Source organism: Choloepus didactylus, chromosome 9 (genome assembly GCF_015220235.1).
Source record: "Choloepus didactylus isolate mChoDid1 chromosome 9, mChoDid1.pri, whole genome shotgun sequence".
In the NCBI taxonomy this organism is placed as follows: domain Eukaryota; kingdom Metazoa; phylum Chordata; class Mammalia; order Pilosa; family Megalonychidae; genus Choloepus; species Choloepus didactylus.
The window spans coordinates 48,687,840-48,700,238 of record NC_051315.1 but is presented as its reverse complement, the minus strand read 5'-3'; the positions used below and the strand labels follow the sequence as shown (position 1 = coordinate 48,700,238).

At 38.3% G+C, this 12,399-nt stretch overlaps 1 protein-coding gene across 7 annotated transcripts in view; it reads left to right on the top strand.

Moving 5' to 3' along the window:
* The window catches only part of RBMS1 (RNA binding motif single stranded interacting protein 1), a 241,111-nt gene that overhangs the window by 115,572 nt on the left and 113,140 nt on the right, over positions 1 to 12,399 (top strand). For 5 of the 7 annotated variants that reach the window (XM_037849561.1, XM_037849558.1, XM_037849563.1 and 2 more), the window contains exon 2: positions 12,103 to 12,278. In XM_037849561.1, coding sequence (XP_037705489.1) covers positions 12,103 to 12,278 — 176 coding nt within the window. The remainder of the gene's footprint in view (positions 1 to 12,102; positions 12,279 to 12,399) is intronic. The other 2 variants (XM_037849559.1, XM_037849562.1) reach the window with 1 other exon arrangement.

The following is a 12,399-nucleotide window of genomic DNA, read 5'->3' as shown; positions in this document are numbered from 1 at the left end:
CTTCTGTCCTTCCTAATTTTTTCCTAGACTAGATGCATTTGTGCCTGGTTCTAATCTTTAAAAAAAAAAATTTCCACCATTCCTCTTAGTTCATTATTTTGCACTACACTTTGATTTTCAGACTGGGCAAGAGTACTCTTTTGAGTTTAAATCTATTCCAGGATATAAAGGAAGTGTTATCCAAAAACTTGAATTTTAGGAATTTGTGATTTTGTATTTATGGAAAAATAGAAATGTAAAAGTTATTGGTGCTCCCTTCTCCCAGTTTTTCTTTTTTAGCAAAATGGTTTTAGAATTTGGGGATGTGTTGAGGTTTCTATTGCATAGCTTTCTTTTCACTTAACTTTGAGATCCTGGCATAGCTGTCTGGCCACACCTAAACCAGCATTCCTGTCTGCTTTCTGCAGCCAGGGGTCTGCTGTGGTGTTTGGGCTGTGGCCCATTTTTCCCTTTCCTGTGCTGGAAATACTCTCTGCCTGCTTTAGTTGAAGTGGGGGTGGGTGCAGAGAATTGGTCCAGCTTTCATGGTCAATGAGTGTGGAGTCTGCTGAAGCCAGTGCCTGCTTAGGTATGTTTTTCTTCATAAATGCGTTACTCTGTGGTGGATAAAGAGGGATTGTGTAAATTTCTTGTTTTGTGCATTTGGAAGGGTGAAGATATATGAAACCCACTGTAGGTACTAGTCATTAACACATTAGGTTAATCTAGGATAGTAATCGATAGTGAAAAGATAACATACTTGATTGTGTGCAGTAAGGGTTAAAGTTTATCTCTTTGATATTATAATGAGACTAAATATAATGAGAGAAAAGAAGGATGAGGAAACTCCAGTGTAGTAGCTAAGTGTTTTCCTAGCCCCCTGACCCCACCCCATTCCCTCCCCAAATACACAGAGGTTTTGGGTCTCTATTCTAGAGAGCCATAACTTTATTTATATTCTAGATTCCTTGGAAAAGAAGCACCCTTTAAAATTTAAGAAAAAGTAGCACTGTGCAAAATTTAGAAATGAAACTGATCTTTTGTGGTTAACTTTATCAACAGAAAATAAAAAAGGTGTTCAGGAAGATGAATATCTTTACTTTTTTTCTGGTTGAGTAAGGGCTCACTGCTCTTAACAAAGAGTATTGTGAAATAATTGTAAGACTAAAAGAAAGAAAATAGTTGTGTCTGGTTTCATGGATATTAAAGCATTTTCCCAGAATCTACTTAGCACTGAGTGAAGTTCTACTTCAATTTATCTATTTCAGAAAAGATAAAAAGAGAAATGAATGTTGCCAGCATTTGGTTTGGTTAGCTTCCAGGGTACCTAGGTGTTCCAGGGTTGACACAGTCGCTGCTGGAAGTGATTAGACAGTAGTACAAAGGCTGGCTCCACAAAAGGGAGGAAAATATCAGGGCTATTATTAGCAGTAGATATTCAGTCTAAACATGCATTATCGATAAAAAGAAATCTGGCATGTAAGAAAGTTTGTCCCCATAAGATCAAAATGGGAAAATGTTTAGTCAGTTTACTGACTATAAACGGTATTCTGATGAGCTGCTGGGAGCAGGGTTTACATTAACTTTGTTTTGGGCTTCTGAAGGGAGACAGCTTTTCTCAGAGGATTAATATGAGCATATACATTGGAAAGCTTTAGGATAAAAAGAAGCACTAGTGTACACAAAAGAAAAAGTCTTTACAGATCTTGCCATTGCATTTGCAAGGAAACTGAGAGGTTGAAGTCACTTGTTTTAAGTGTGTGCATTTGTGACATGTGGAGGGAGACTAAACCATGGGCCAGTAATTCTCATGATTCTCCTTAGACAAGGTTTGTAATCTAAACCTATCTTCTTGTAGATGGTACAAATAATGATCGTGTGTGCTGTTCACAGATATTTAATATGAGTACAAAAATTGAAATGGATGGGATTCACAAACATTTCTTCCGTTTTGAATTTTAATAGGTTGTGTGTTTCCTTTTTTTTAAAGCAGGAAACTGGAATTTTAGCAAATTGGTTTTTTTTCATATTTAAGGAACTTTGTTATAGTATTATGTAAATGGCTGAAATTTTCCTGTTTTAACCATTTTAACCACTGTACCATTCATTGGTATTAATTACATTCACAATTTTGTGCTACCATCACCAACATCCCTTACCTCTCTCTTTTGTCACCTCAAACAGAAACTGCACCCATTAAGCAATAACTCCCCTTCTACTCTCACAACCCCCTTCTCTCATATTTTTCTCATGGACATCCGTGTAAGCAACATGGGGGTTGATGGTGAAATAGGTGTGCAAAATATATACATTTTGTACATGCCGTAACAGTACTTGTCAATTTTTGTCTTTTAAAAAGCACATTAAGACAACTTGGCATATGCCTTCTACACGTTCTTGTGTGTTTTAAGACAGTAGTGATGGGGATGAGACCTACTTCTGCCTCTAATTAGCTGTATGGCTTTGGGTATATGATTGAACCTCTCTGGGCCTCAGATTTCCTGCGAAGTAAGGGTTGGAGTTTTTCAGCATTTGTCAACATTTTTAAAGCCACCCTGCCGTCTTTCAAGGTTCTGTTATATTTTTGGTTAGAATTGCTGGATTATATGAACTCTCATATCCCTCCTAGCTCTAACATTTTGTGATTCAGAGCAAATTGGAAGTCAGAAGAACAGAAGGTTTTTTAAAAATCTCATTTTGTAAATTGATGCACCTTTTTTTTTTTTTTTTTAAGCAAGAGAGTAATTTATTCCTTTCTTTCAAAACTGTACACAACTAGGTAGCCCTGAGCTGATTGATCAATTCTGCCATCCTCAGTGTGTGTCTTCCATCCATTGGCCCAAGACAGCTGTCCTTATTCTCTTCATTTCCTGGCTAGTGGGAAGGGGGAAGAGGCCAGGAAAACTCTTGTTTTAGGAGCATGACCCAGAAGTTGATTTACCCAGAGTAACACATCCACTTTTCTTCACATCACATTGGCCAGAACTTAGCCAGTACTTAGCTGCAAGAGAGGCTGGTATCTGATCTCAAACTGAGCAGCCTTAAGCCTATCTATGATGAAAGAAAAAGGGAATAAGTATTGGTGGACAACTAGCATCCTCTGCCACACTCTTGACAGGTGGGGCTCAGGACATTTTGTAATGAATAATGAATGATGCACCTTTCTTCTTAAAGTTGGAAGGAGGCCCTCTTAAATTCATCCTTGTAAACCAACCTAGAGTCCTGCATTAAGTCATGACTTGTGCAAAGGCTTCACCTAGAAGTTGGTTAGCAATGCAAATATCTCAAGACCCAGTGCAAAAGGCTGAGACAGAGTCTACATTGTAACAATGCAGGTTGTGTGTGTGCAGGTCAAACCACTTATTTTCAACCTACTGGTAGCAGCCTATTAGTGAAGTCTTGCATCGATTTTGTAGGTCGTCACTAGCTTTTTTTTTTTTCCCCCCAATGAAATAGACTAGAAAAGATAATGTTAGGGTACATTGCATATGGTAAAAGAATATAGTGTCCACCAGATTTTTGTTTCAGTTTTATATGTGTGCCTATGAAAGGGTTGAGATCTTAGGCAAAAAATTAATTTCCTAGGTGGGTCTCAGGCAAAAATAGTTGAAGAAAAAAGTCACTGTCCTAGGCAGTGTCTCAGAGATAATCATTCACTCCCCTGCTTAAACCCTTGGAGTGATTCTCTTTGCGTGCCTGACGTGCACGCGCGCACACACACACAGGGTCACATACAACATGCATATTTATGTACCGATACATGAAGAAAGAGATGTTCTACACTGGTGTCACTCACTTTCTGTAATTATACTGTATCAGAGGTACGATGCTAGATCCTACCATGAGAAACAAATAGTAACCATAAAGTTTTGAGTTATATTAACTCAAAAGTTTTTCCTGTTGATACTATACTTTGCCTATATACAAATCATAACAGTGTCAGATAAAATTGTTTCATTAAAAAATATTGGGAATATTTCAAATCTTTTATTTTTCTGAAAGTATAGATAATGCTGTTATTCTCTGGGGGCCAATTTGTGACATCCATAGTACTACAGGCTCGTTTGCATGTCCTTCTACGTCTGAAGAAAAATTAACCTGAATAAATTGGTTTGGTCTTTTTGAGTAAGCTTACTCAATTTTTTCAATGTGATGTTTAGTTCACTTTACAGTGCTTTCAGTAAGTAGTATTTAATGGGGAGGAAGTATACTTTAAAATAGGTCATTTCCATTCTGAGAATTTTGCAATCTCAGTGATAATTCTTTACTGAAAAGAAACACTAGAAGATACAAAGGGTACTGTACATAGACTTTAAAAAACAGCTGAAAGGAAGTTGTGACCCTGGAATCCTAACTCCACTGGGGGTGTGGCAGGAAATTCAGAGCGTTACAGAGATGTTCTGAGCTGCTATGATAAACTAATGTTTCACTTCCCTTAGGAAGTTTTGTTTGTTCAGTTTATTATGAGCAAAAGGAAGAGTTTGTCCTTGTCCCATTGACAAACTTCAGTGTTGAGGAAGAAAACTTGTGTGACTTTAAAAATTCCCCATTCAGGGCTCAGAAGAGAAAAGAAAAAAAAAAAAACTCCCTCTGTACACCTCCATTCAGAATCCAGAAGAGTAATTAATTGCACACTTGAAGTTGGGCAGGATTTTATGTTTTATTATGTTCGGGGTATAATTTGCTTATTGTTTTATTAAAGTTTCTTGAAAGGTAGTCTTGATGCTATTGCGTGGTACCTTTATATATATGAGATAGAATAGAATGTAAAATACAACTTTTTATGCTGATTACATGTTGAAACAAAGATGTCAGGCTATTAACTAATGAAGTCATATGTCTAAGTTATTAAAGGTGATTTCAGTTGTAATTTCACATTAAGGGCCCTGGTTTGGGGAGCTCAGAATAATGTCTTTTTTTTTTTTTTAATTTGCTCCTTTAGGCTTTAGTTGTAATTTTAGGATAGCTTTATTTATTTATATTATTTTTCACAGTCACCTGTGACTGAATAGGAAATCATTGCGTGGTCTAAGTGGTGTAGGAATACAGCCTTGCAATGTGATTTCCGCCAGTCTTAAAACTGCACAGTTTAACAGAGGCATTCCTTCGTGGGGTCTACCAATTTAACTTCTTGTTCTATTTCTCTGGCTATTTGGCAGACAGTACCTAAGGGCCTGGCTGGCTCTATCTTGATATGTCTTAGCTGGAAATGGCAAAACGTATTATCCAACCATAGAATCAATATTGGTACTGGAAGCAAACTTAGAAACCATCCAGTCTAATCTTCTCATTTCACTCATGAGGAACCGAGCTGCCCAGAGATGACATTCCAAAATGATATTGCTGGCCAAGGCAGGACTTGAAGGCAGATATTCTGATTTTTCCATCCAGTGATTTGTCTTTTATCGCATACCTTCTTTTCATTGGAGGCGAGGGTGGGAGGGGGAGATCTCCCTAGTTTTCCCCCACAAGCCATTTTCTACCTTTACCATCTTTAAACTGTCTTTTGTCTCTGTGCGTGGAACCTGTAGCATTACATCCACATTCCACTCACTATCTAAGGGCTCCCTGTTGTTACCTTTGTAGTTATCTCCTCCCTCAACCTAAATTTAGGTGCCGGAGCCTCCTCTGAGTTGGTCATTTCACTAGCTTTCAAGAATGAATGGTTCCTATCTTTGTTGGTTCTTCTCTTCCTCTTTCCCTTTTCCCCAGGATTTCCTTTTTTTTTTTTTTTTTTTTTTTTTTTTTTTAAGGACTTTCCATTAATCTTAAGCTCCCTTGGCCATCTGTCACCTCTGTGAAGCCTTCCTCAACCTTGCTGTCCCTTGCCCCTTTCATCCTCCCTCCTCCCTGATCCTCTCTTTTTTGAACTCTCTTTTTAGAGAAATACTATACCACATATGATAAAATTAAGGGTGGATAAGGCTAGGAGCCCACTGTTAAAAGCTTTTCCTTCCTAATAAACGTGTTTTCTGGTAAGGAAGTTTTGAAACCATTGCCTTAGGCTTTTCAGTTTCTTGGCCCTCCAAGATAAATAACTTACCTACTTAAAACCTCCATTCTGGTATCTTCACATTGGTTTTTAACTCTTTCTCCCCCCTTGTAAATGCTGTTACGAACACTAAAAAGAACAAATAGCACGATAACCCGGGTGTGTTTTCTGGTGGGCAGCTTGGTGCATCCCTGGGGTCCTTAGAAGAACTCTGGGGGAACAGAGGAGCAAGTGGGCTGGTTTTTGTGCGGGAGCTCAGAGCCGGACCTGTATTTGGATGGTAAGGTTTCTTGATGGTACCTTGAAGGAAAATTTTGACCTAAGAGAGTACATATTGATTGTATCTAAGGGATATTTTCTGCTGTCAATTATCAGTACCTGCTTGCTCTTTGTTCTTACCCTCTTCACCACCACTACCACCAAAAAGCTCGTCCAAGCTGTTTTCATCTCTGAAGACTTTCCTCCTTGTTTAGTTGCTTTTCTGTAACGTGGTCTCCATCCATTCATTCAGTCATGTTGTATTCAACAAATATTTATCTTCTCAATTCAAGTCTTGACTTAGACGTATTAATTTTATCTGAAGCCTAGAACAGTGATGCTTTATACATGTATTTAGGTAAAGAGATTTCAATACAGAGGTTGCAGTTTTACAAGAATCAGCTTTGATAAATATCTTGGAGAATTGGACTAATTTTGAAGTCTATTAGGAATTTTTGTTTTAAGATTTTATTTGAATAGCTAATATGACATGGATCTCTCTCCTTTGGCAGGCTTAATCCAACAAAAAATATTGAATGATCTTAGTTTCACAGTCCTAAAGGCCACAAAATGTGTTTCCAAACAAGGAACAGTGAAGATGTGAGACCATTTTTACTAACTAATTAGCTATGTGATTTTAAGCTTTGATATCCTTGTATCAGATGGAGTTAATTGATATTTGCTCCCATTGCTGCAGCATAGATAGATGAGAATCTGTATGTGAGAAGGGGCACTGTTATACTTCAATTTATATAGGTGCTGTTCTGTAACATCCTGGCCACAGGCATTCCTTCCTGGCCAGTTTCTCCTCTCACCAGTTCACCTTCCACTTCTCAGCTTTGTGTCCTGTCCCAGCTCCCTGCCCCACAACTTCTCTTTCCCAGCCACCATTCCAAGCGCTCTATTCAGCCATTCAGAAGGCTAAAAAGAACAAAGAAAGTGTCTTAATTGTGGTGAGATTGACCCATGAAGGTGTTTTTTGTTTGTTTTTGTTTTTTGTCCTCTTGCTTGACAATTCCTTTTAAATTGTTAAATTTCGTTTACATCTAGAAGGCTTATGGGGAAGAACCAGTGTAGCGTACAGCATCTTTATATAGTACACAGTTCATGCCAGCCTTGAATTATACTATTTCCAGGTGGAAATAATGCCCCATAGCTTCTCTGTGCTCTCAGGAATGTCTAGATGATTCTTTTGCTTTTGGGTAAAGGAAATAATTGATGTGTTAAACCTCCCTGCTTTTTGGTGGTAGTATGTCTTTGTGTGTGTGTGTATGTGTGTTTGGAGAAGTGTATAATCTTAAGCTATAAAGATGAAAGCCTTAAAGAAAGAAGACTTGAGGGAAATTTTAAAAAAAGATGAAAGCCTTAAAGAAAGAAGACTTGAGGGAAATTTTAAAAAAGGGAAATTTTAAAAAATTATTAGAATTTCTAGGGAAATTTCTGAGTAAGCTGGGGGTGGGGGGTGGGGGGAGAGGACAACTTCAACTCTAAAAGACTGATGAGAACACAATTTAGCCTGTTAGTAATAGGAAGGAAACAAGGGAATAGAATTTATAATGAGAGGTCTTTTTAAAATTGTTTTTTTGGAATAGAAATCTACAACAATGTACATGATTACTAACATATTTTAGTTCACACATGGTTAATTTTGCTTCTTTTGTAAAGGATCCTTAGACTTGCATTATAGAAGAGACTCCTTGGTGTGGGGGTGGAGGGTGATGCAGTGGAGAGGAAAATAGAATTGCCCTGTGTGCCATGGTGCATCCCTGTGGTTTATCCTGTTTTTTTGTGTGTGTGTCTAAGAGGCCAGTGGGCTTTCAAGGCGGAGGGAGGCAATGCAAGTGTCCACCAGGAAGTCCCCCCTGAGTGCTGGCGAACCCTCTTCCTGCTGGTGCTCACACCTACTCCTGCAGGGAACCTTCAGAGGTCTGTGAATGCAACCACCCAATTATTCACCACTGATTTTGTTTTTCTATCAATTTTGGCATGCAAATTAAACCCAGCTAAATGTTGTGTAAACTGAATTAGGCTGTTTTCCCTGTGCTTGGATAGACAAAAGTGTAGCTTCTTTACCTGACCTGAAGCATTGAAATTAGACCTGAGAAGGCCGAGAGAGTACTGTGCGGTTGAGGAGTAGGTGGGGACTTGGATGCTGTCATCTAACCACTGAGTTTCCTAATTAGATTGAATGTATGTCAGAGAGCCACGAGTTTCACCTGTAGGGGCATCTTTTCAAATTGCAAGGCAGTTTAGGGATTTTGAGAGGCAAAATGTAAGAGGACAACTGATGATGCAAATGGAGTTTGGTAAAATAATGTTCCTTTTTAAGCTTTTTTAAAATTTTATTTTATTTTCTCTTCGTGCTCTTGAGGCACGTAGTCAAACTACAAAGCGTAGTTGTTTTGAATTTACCATTAAATTCATGTCATTATTTGCTTTTCAATTTAAGAGTGAAGGTTTAATTCTTTCCTGTAATTTCCTACCTAAAATGCTGACTCTAATGTTAAGCCATAGTATGCTGTAGTGTTTAAAAGTTGTTTGTAGAATTCATTCTTTAGTGAGAAGATTAAGATTAATAAAGTAGAATTTAAAAACCAACATTTTGTGTTTTTTTTTAAATGAAAGTATAAGCTATATGCTCATTAAATTAACTTAAAGGCAGCTTTGACTTTTCTTTTAAAAAGAAAAAGCATATCTGCCAATAGTATTAAGTATCACATTTCAGAGAAGCTTGAATTCAGTGATTAAGTTGCAAGAAACACGGGGACAGAAAAATGAAATAACTCAAATAGGTTATTTAAGTGGTGGTTTGGGTGCCATTGACTGTACTGCTGGGTGCCTGCTTTGTTGTCCAGTGGTCCTGGGTTCAAATTCCAGCACTACTACCTTCTAAATGTGTGACATTGCACACTGTTAACCTCTTTTGAGAACAATAATGTACCTGCCTCATTGGATTAAGAAAAAGAATGCATATAAAAGCCTTGGCACAATATCTGGCACATAGTAAGCATGCAATATAGGATAGTGATTTTGCCTCTATTAAAATTATTATTAAACCATTTCAAATATTTAGGAGTAAACAAATTTACTGTATTTGAATTTTCTTCTCTGAAAATGTGTCAAGTCTTTATCAGGACTTAAAATTTTAGTTTCAATGAGTTTTAAAAACTTAGTCTCTGATCTAAAATTTTCTGCACCAGAAAATAAGATGTCGACAACCTAGAAGATTTCAGTGCTTCTCTCCTTAAGGTATTTTTCTCTGTCTTCTGCTAGTTCTGAGAAATGGTTGTTATTGGATAAAATTCAATTTGAACTTTGTCCTGTTTGGGATTCACCAGAGGCCAGTAGTCCTCCTAGGGTACATTCAGGAACCTACCACCCCCACCTCACCTCGGAATTGTACCTCTGGGTGATTCCCTCCCCCATAAGGAGATAGAGGTGAATTGGGGGTGGGCAGGGCCATATATGTTCCCCACCTACTTACCAGAGGGAGAAAACACAACTCGAATAATTATGGAAGTCTGTCAAACATATATTAAATCAGCTATATAAATTCTGGAGTGTACGTGTCCAAATAACCTCCAAGTAAATCATACCCCCAAATATTTCTTTTAATTATACAAGTCCATGGGGCCCTGCACCCCCCTTTCTGCCCCATACAAAAGCAGAATTAGAGCTGATCCAGACTTGGAATGCAGTTGTTAAAATATCTGGTGGTTCCCTTGCCTCCTGTGTGTATAACCTGGTCCACAGCTCCTTTCAGATATACATGTTCTCCAAGTCTTACCCCAGGTGACCTCCATTCATCCCCTGACAGCTGCACTGAACATACTGGATCCCACTGCGAGTAATGGTGTGTGTGCGCTTGTGTTAGGTGCAGTTTCTTGGCCATTAATCAAAGGTGATTTAAGAGAAAATTCAGTGTCAACTCTCTGCAGCTAGAGTTCCATGTGTAAATCAAAGTCTTGGGACAGGAGGCAAATGTGTGTGTTACTTCTCTGAGCCTTTGTCCTTAGCTGAAATGAGAAGTAGGGGAGGGCTGGTTAATTGCAGGTACTAGCCAGCAGTTGAATTGGAAAAGTTGACTTTGGAGAAGGACAGGGCCCTTGTGTGGCATGGCTAGGGGTTTGAGACGCCAGCTTTGGCAGAGGAGGGACATGGATTAGTCTAAGTTTTACATGTGCAAATGGAATCTTTAGCCCTTAGGAAAAAAAACCATGGATATGGGGGAAAGGATATGAGTTCAACTGCTCACTAAGGGCATAAATCAAATAGATTAAGATACCATGTTGTTTCAAGCAGGTTTTCTCTTTAGAATAAGCAGTACTGATGTTCCCCATTCAAGTTCAGCCTTCAGCATATAGCATTTATACATTAACAATTGTTCACTCTTGCTGCTCTCCCTCTAAAAGTGAATCTCTCCATGTGAAGTAGCCTTTAGTCTCGGATGATATTTTAGTAAGGACTATGGGCAGTGGGAAGAAGAATCTGGATAGTAGAGGACCAGAGCAAATGTTTATGCGTCTAGTGAGTTGGGATACTGTGGATTTAGGATGATTACGGCAGAAACTGGGTGCAGAGCCAGAAATCTATAGTGGATGGCTAACAAGGCAAGTGGGGTTAATTTATTATAAGGGGTCTGCTTTTTGTAACTTCACAAAGTGGAATTTAATTGTCCTATGTAGGTCTAATTTTTGTGTGTGTGGTAGTAAAAATCAAGCTATAAGATCGGACGTTTTTGTTGAATGTGCAATGACTATTGTATGCTTCAAACTGTTATTCAATATAAGTGACGCCCTTGGCTTAATGTATTTGTTATTTAGTAGTAGATAGGCAGTGAAAAAATTCCTGTGCTAGTGTGAAATTGCTGAGCTTTTTTGCTGTGAAGATCCTTAGGGATCTGCTCACTGCCATCTCAAGTTGAACCATCTGATTTCCTTAAAAGTCATGTATGTGGCGTTGGGTCAGAGGACTGTGGTTTCTTTTGGTTGGCTAACAGAATTATCTGGTGTGAATACAATTTCAGGCATTCTTCTAGGTGGCTGCTGACTGTGAAGCCACACCAAGTCCTCCGTTGCAAGCTTTAGGAGAGTTGCGCTGGTTGCTGTGAGGCCCGGGGCGGTATCCAACTACTACCCCATTCTCACGGGGGTTAAATTTCACAAGGTTAGCCAGAGGGAAAGGCAGTCTGCCTGTGATTCTTACCCAGATGTCTCAGTGAAGCCGCCGGCATGTCACAGAGCTAGGAGAAAGTCTTCCTTATTTGAATCTTGATTGAACTCTTAACTTTTTTACACTTGAAGAGTAATCTTTTTTTTTATTTTATTTTATTTTCTTAAGAGCCATCTAAACAAATTATCAACACTTTGTCAGATGGTCTTCAGAATCTGAAATCCTTTTCAAAAGTCTAGTGATTTCTTCATTTAAAAATATTATTTATAATTTCATACAAGTTAATTTTGTCTTAGTAGATGTGTTCTTTTAAAATGTGTGCCTATATTAATCTCATAAACTTTAGTCATACTTAAGGTGCATATAGAGAATTTTCTACAGAGTTAAATGCTATTATTTCCTTTTAAAGGAAGGGTTTTTAAAATTAATTTATTTTTTATTAGAGAAGTTATAGGTTTACAGAAAAGTAATGCATAAAATACAGAAAGCACAGATCTCCCATATGAAAGGAAGGATTTTTAAAATAGAATGAACAGATCTTTTTAAGGTGCAAATTAAAAAATTGTATATCAAAGTAGCTTAAGTTAAGAGACTCTGTGTTTAAATCTTGGTGACTTCATTGCATTTTGGAGATTATGCATTCTTCGAATGGTGCTGACTCCCTTTCATCTGGTGTCTAACGTCTGACCTTTGTCTTTCAGCAGTCCCTGGTCCCGGCCCCCCCCATGGCCCCTCCCAGTCCCAGCACTCCCAGCAGTAATAACAACAGTAGCAGCAGCAGCAACTCAGGATGGGATCAGCTAAGTAAAACGAACCTCTACATCCGCGGGCTGCCTCCCAACACCACAGACCAGGACCTGGTGAAGCTGTGTCAGCCGTAAGTACTGGTTTTTGTTTTTAGCTGTTCGGTATATCTTTGCTCCTATTATGGACTGATATAGATTGTGTACTAAAAAAGGTACAGTACAAGACAAATCTTTGGACCTTCAGTATTCCAG